General features: G+C 39.4%; 1 protein-coding gene and 1 long non-coding RNA gene across 2 annotated transcripts in view; both read left to right on the top strand.

The window, feature by feature from the left end:
• Positions 1–2,091, top strand: part of LOC118430164 (sentrin-specific protease-like) — a 9,677-nt gene extending 7,586 nt beyond the window's left edge. Inside the window, exons 6-9 of the mRNA XM_035840873.1 lie at positions 537–620; positions 761–808; positions 1,098–1,253; positions 2,008–2,091. Coding sequence (XP_035696766.1) covers positions 537–620; positions 761–808; positions 1,098–1,253; positions 2,008–2,091 — 372 coding nt within the window. The remainder of the gene's footprint in view (positions 1–536; positions 621–760; positions 809–1,097; positions 1,254–2,007) is intronic.
• A 186-nt stretch (positions 2,092–2,277) lies between these two features.
• LOC118431014 lies at positions 2,278–4,741 on the top strand. Its single transcript, XR_004832916.1, has 3 exons — positions 2,278–2,344; positions 3,290–3,385; positions 3,652–4,741. It is a non-coding gene; the product is annotated as an uncharacterized LOC118431014 (long non-coding RNA).
• Positions 4,742–6,667: the final 1,926 nt, after the last annotated feature.

Genomic DNA, 6,667 nt, shown 5'->3' with positions numbered 1-6,667 from the left:
AACTTTTTTTTTCTTGGCCGAAAATTGGTGCGAGCGCGGATGTCATCCATATAATCAAATCAACGTGGCCTTAGCTTGAAAGAAATTGTAGCCATGGTAGGGATTCTACCCAATGAAACCGGTTGTCAGATTGCGGCCGAGAAGACACGAAGATTTCAAGTAGTAGCCAAAAGTGTAACAATTCATGATAAGTCCCAGAATGATATATTCGATTGTTCAGTAGCTAGGTATCTACGCTACGTAAATTTAACAGACAGCAAAGCGTAATGACGTCAGGGAGCCATACAGTTGACATATGGATGTTGACAACTGAAATGTTGCCTTTCTAGTTGCTTATGTGAATGTCAAGTGTAAGTTGTAATTAGTAAAAGAGTTCATGTTCGTTTTCAAGTATGCTGAGTATATAACAGCGACACCAAGGCACACATTTTAGTACTCTATTGGTATAGCTATATTAGCAAGTTACATCTTAGTACACGTTTCAGGCTTTTTGGATGTTTCCTCTACTGACTATACAACTTATCGACTCTTTACAGGACGAGGCTGTAGACTTTACCCGGTTAGAGATATCTGACGAGGACATGAGCAGATTGATGCCAACGAAGTGGCTTAATGACAAGGTTAACTCCTGTTGCTCTAAATTTGTGCTATGTGTTGTCAATATACGTTTATGGGCGAAGCTCATGATTGATAATTCGCGGGTTTCATTTACATGCCTTCAGTAAAAATTTTACCAGACTGTCTTTTTTATGATTTACAGATTATAAATGTCTACATGGAAATGATTGTACAGAGAGGTAAACTGCAGGTGAGTGTATTAGATAATAATCTTTAGATTTCAACATGCATTTATTCCATATTTGTACCAATTATGCCAACTGTATAAGCTATCTAATTAGAAACAAAATAGTCTGTTGCGAAGATTTTACGAATACATGTCGATGACATTAAGCAAGCTCTGATCATCTTCCAACATTACCCTCTTGTAATGTGTATGGAATTTGTGTGAAAATGATGACAAAGTGGGTTTCCAGACAAAACTCCAGAAAGAACAAGTTATAAAACTTTGATTTAAAATTGCTTTTATCGTCACACAGGGGAAACCAAAGGTCCATGCTTTCGACACGTACTTCTACACCAAACTGATGAATGAAGGCCCTTCCTCCCTTGAAAGGTGGACGCAAAAAACCGACATTTTCACGATGGACTTGGTGCTGGTTCCGATTCACCTTGAAGTTCACTGGTGCATGGCGGTAAGATCCCCATTTTACTAGGACGGCGCTCTCCCCGTGATCTCTCTGCGACCTAATTTGACAGATCTCTCAACGAACTTAACACGAAAAAAATGAATGTTTTACGCTTTGCATTGTTTTCTTTCCAGTCAAACTTTAACAAATTATATGATATACCCAGTATGAAATCAAGGGTTACACACATAGAGAGCATCGTCACGTGGAATCCGAATATTAAACGGAATAAGAGTATAAGCAGTCTAAGGGTCAATTTCGTAAGAGAGTTATCTGCATGCCAGTCTAATTTGATTTTTCAAAAACTATACATTGAGTCCGTAGACCGCATGGCTACGTGAAATGTTTTGATTTTTAGGATTTATGTAGGCATTTCATGTGTATGTATATGATTTCCCCGTTGATGAACGAATATCAGGCTTTAGTCTTCATGTACCCTGCCATATTATTACTAAATAATATAGTGGCGGCTTCTAAGAGTCCTGTAAGGACAATGGCCTCTGTAGGTAGACCAGAGGTCCAGAACATGCTGGCTCGGAGCTAAAGTTGAGCTTGGATTGTTCAATAAATGTCTAACATCCCAATCAGTTCTTTTTCGATAGGGGGTGGGGGTTCAGTGCACTGGAATCTATACGTGACGATTCCAATGAAGCTTACGATCAAACATATACATTTGATTACCACCGATGGCGATTGTTAAATGGGAGAAAGCTCCTTTAGGATAACATGTGCTAACTTGTGTTTGCTCTGTTTTGTTTAGGTCATCGATATTAGACGGAAGTGCATAAAATACTACGACTCCATGGGAGGTCCCAACGATGATGGCATCAATGCACTCTGGTGAGGGGACGTCGTTTCTAAACCATGGTTCTATAAGAAGCCTAGATTTGGAAATGAAAAGTTTTATTTCAGCATACGTTTAATTTGTCCATATTATAAAAGAAACATAGACATGAGATTGAAAATACCGGCAATGTAATTCGGTAAAGATTTTATTTCATTTTCTGTGTTTCCCCAGGAAGTACCTGAGGGTTGAACACGAACGGAGACAGGGAAAGAAACTGGACTTGTCAAAGTGGACGTCACTGTATCCAGAGGTGAAATACATTTCTTTCGTCGCGCTAGTATACGATGCTGCATTTTGTCGATCGATGTGGTGTTGCCGCAGTATTTTTGTATATCAATAGCAGTGTCCGGAAGATATGTCTCTCCAATGAAAAACATAAAAAGAAATCCGATAAACTTTCGGGTAAATAATTGACCCCTGGAACTGACCTCATGGGAACTAAAATTCCTCTATAGCGGTAATCAGTCACCATAGTTTTGCCTATTTCTATAGGTATTGAATCAAGCGGACGTCTGATAGGTAACAGCTTATCAAAAACAGTAGTACAAAGTTGTATTGAATCAACCAATCATTCGCAGGCATCATAATTTGTCCGATGCATAGCTGCTACAGATATCGACAGCTCACGCCAGTTTGGTCTATCCTGGGCGTACTCCTTAAAGTTGGTTCTGGTGATCTGGCGTTTCCAAGTAGGGTTTTGGTCGATCCGAGGCTGTCAGTTTTATCACGTCCTGGAGAGGGGGCAGTGTTTTTTTTCTTTTGTTCTTCTGTAGACATGACATGCTGAGGAAATACATTCTGTATTATCTGTTTCTATGGGTTCGGTGTGAAATACAACAACACGGGTAGAGGAGACGGAGACAAAATCACCATATACATTTCCAGACGTCACACCTCAACTCCTGGCACTGACTAATCCAACAAAATGCCTACAAAACAGAACATCAAAAGTAAAAACAAACTGAAGTAAAACAATTTTGTATCTTGCCCTACTTACACAGTTATCTATAAAATGATGAATTTACAATCGTATTTGTAGGCAGTCTTAAGTCACATAGGTTTGACGGAGATGTCCAGTGCCATATCGTCGGGGAGACTGCAAAATATAAACTTTCACTGTATAGTTGTGTTTCTAGTACTCAGACGTTTGGCTGACATGCCTACATTAATTTCTTATTTTGGTTCACTTTCACAGAACATCCCAAAGCAGACTAACAGCAGTGACTGTGGGGTATTTGCCTGCCAGTATGCGGAGTGTGAAACCAGAGATGCCGCAATAACCTTCACACAGGTAGGCAGTAATCGGCAGTTATAATGATGTGCTGAATAGAAACTTTTTCACCAACATACAATTCATGACATTTACCTGGGTAACAGCTTTGTCTTGAGATTCACAATGTACAAATGGCATATATCAGTAGTCCAAGATCACTTATATGTTACTATGTATGTGGTTATGTGGTTACAGCTTCTATAATTTATGTATGTATCTCACAGATTCATGTACATCCTCAAGGAAAATACATTAATAACTTATTGATGCATTTTCAACCACAGGCCGACATTCCCAAGTTCAGGAGACAAATGGCGTCGGAAATCAAGAACAAGAAGTTGGAAAGTCCTCCGTAGACAATGTCATATACCTCCTGCTGTTAATATAGACTCTTCCAAGTGTGTCATCATCTTCACGCTATTTGGTCAGACAGAAATTGAGGCTTTGCACTGACTCGGTAATGAGGTTTTAACCATGTTTGTCAGCGAGGCTTGAGGATCAACCTAGTCAAATTCTATGCACAAAATTGATGTATGTTAAAATTGTAGCGTTAGCACTCTGGTTTCAGTGGAAAGACCTGAGTTGAAGTCATAAGTTTAGTTTATTGTCTACGAATCTTTCAATTCAGTCGTTAGAGTGTAAAACCCGCTGAGACAGGGTGACCTCATATTTCAGCGCCAGTTTATGATACTAGTATCCTTACAACGTCACGATTTTTGTGAATTTTCCCCTTTCTTTACCTTTCATTAGCACGATGATTTTTGTCGAAGTTCTGTGTGCAATTATGTGTTTATGAATCATCTTTTGCCGGCCTTCGCCTCTCAGGTGACGTTTAAGGCTAACGTCACATTTCCACAAAGGGGCCCGGCCGGGCAGCTTTCGTGAACGAAAAGTAGGAAATTAAAGACAACAAAACACACAGAAAGTAAAATTATTAATCATGGGTATGATTTGTATATATCCAATTTTTTTGTCCATTTTTCGCAAACATCCCGGCCGGGCACCGGCTTGGAAATGTGACGTCGGTCTAACGATCGCATCTTAATCCCCTGAATTAAAACTTAATTGAAAACCTTCCCCTATCGTTATTGGGACGATTCGCTCATGCAGTGCACGGCCTTCGAAAACGCATATGTCAACTTCGTGCTGGGCGTGGCCAGTGCCCACCTAAATACTGGTTGTTGCAAAAGGTCGATAATAGTCGTTGACGCATGTTAATTACTTACTCTAGAATATATATAACAGACTTTTTTGGCCATGCTCGGAGTTTCGAGATGCCAATACTTGCAGCTGTACAGTGTAGACTGAATAAGAAGGAGTAGTGACAGAATGTGCTCTATATATTGTGTGTTAATAAAATCCCTTGAACCTTGAGTGATTGCAGCAAGTCAATTGTTTTTCTTTAATATTTATCACTTGAATTTCTTAGAGAAGAAGCCGTCGACACAGAGTAGAAAGCCATTTGACTGCTAAAAAGTACGGAATCCGGAAAGCTCCATTTCGATTAGTCACGTTGAGATTTCACGATGACGTGATGTGTGTTGATTATGATGCCTGGATTCGATATTTCATTCATTGATTGTTGAAAGTCGTTTGGATTTCAAAAATGATTTAGCTACCTGGCTACAAGGCGTTCAATGTCTTGTGGGTATATAATGTTATATTTACATAAATGACGCTGTATATTCTCAACTTTCAAACGTAATGTCGTCAATATTTTAAAGTGTGCGTTACTTTTCTCATTTAAATTACAAAGTGAAACCCGTCGACAGAGAGTAGAAAGCCATTTGACTGCTAAAATTACTTTGTTACGTTTGTACAAGGCTTGAAAACTGTCGGATTAGCCGCGCATGTCGGGGATCCTGAAAGCTCCATTTCGATATTAGACGTCGAGACGTGCACGCTTACGTAATGTGCGCTGATTGTGATGTTTTAATCTGATTCGATAAGATATTCAGTGATTGTTGAAAGTCGTTTGGATTTAAAAAAATATTAAGCTACCTTGATACAAGGCGTTCATTGTCTTGGGGGTACATGATGTATAGTATGTACATAAATGACATACGTAATATACGTAATGGCGCCAATATTTCAAAATCGGCGTTACTTTTCTCACTGGAATGTCAAAGTAAAACCCGTCGACAGAGAATAGGAAGCAATTTGACTTACGGGCTAGACCTCGTATACACGTATATGAGAAGAAAAAGTAAAGATCATCTAAAATTTCTGCCTCGTTTACTTAACTTAAGCTTGGTGCCAATTCCCCCTTTTTCGTAGTGACATCTGACAAAACCAATTCGCCTGGTAACAAAAGATTGAGCCAGCGAAAACTGAAAGATTAAGTCTGTGGTTATCTACAGATCCGGTGATGATCGTGACAGAATGTTCCTCCCACGACGAGCTCGCCCGCCCGAAAAAAAACATAATTAGTGGCTGTACTATGGTAATAGATGTTATCTGATAACAAGTTTGCAACTACTCGCATGGTTACCACGCAAGTGTCACAGAACTAGTTCCACTTTTCTTTAAATCTACAGTCACGGCTTCCTCACTAGTGTCACGTCTATAGTACAACCAGTACGTTATAACGATATATTTTCCCTTCCCAATTTTGGAAATTGGTAATGTTGAGTTGACCATCTCCTTGGGCGATAATTAATAAGTGCGCTGATGTCATCCATAAGGTACTTGCCATGGCCTAACGAATATTTCTGGCTCGTTTGATGTGCTGTCAGATAGATAACCGAAGCTACTGGTGACAAATGACTTCTTAATTAAAAACAAGAAAGATGACTTATCACAGACGTGGACTAAACCGTAAACTGTGTGGTCACAGCATCTGATTGCATAGTCATTAATTAATTCTCATAATTTATTTAGCCTTTTCATACACAACATAGTTTGAAACTGAACTATTGCAGTGTTTTTTACTTTTCGTTCCGTATCTTGATGACATTTTCATTTGATCAGGTTTCTTCGTTGCTTAGTGTGGGAATATCTACTGTGACTAATTGGTGCCTGAGATAAGTAATTGGGTCCAGCCCAGTGGCCAGGGACCTACACCCCGCATGGACAGCTCATACCTTATCTCGGAGTGGTATGTTCCGAAAGTTTTTAAAACTTTTACAGGTGACACATAGGCGCGCGCCTTTTAAAGTTTCAAACAGGGTCCTGTCCATTCTATTCATGGGGGTGCACAGCATGGCTTGACCCCTGAATAACCTTTAGCCCTATCTCCTACAGTAATTGGCTATAATGAAAATTAACGTGAAAATAATGTTTTTGACACTCTTTTCAGCG

The sequence above is a fragment of the Branchiostoma floridae genome, chromosome 14 (assembly GCF_000003815.2).
Source record: "Branchiostoma floridae strain S238N-H82 chromosome 14, Bfl_VNyyK, whole genome shotgun sequence".
Lineage (NCBI taxonomy): Eukaryota > Metazoa > Chordata > Leptocardii > Amphioxiformes > Branchiostomatidae > Branchiostoma > Branchiostoma floridae.
Note: the sequence above shows the minus strand (reverse complement) of the source record. Positions and strands in the feature narration are given on the sequence as shown.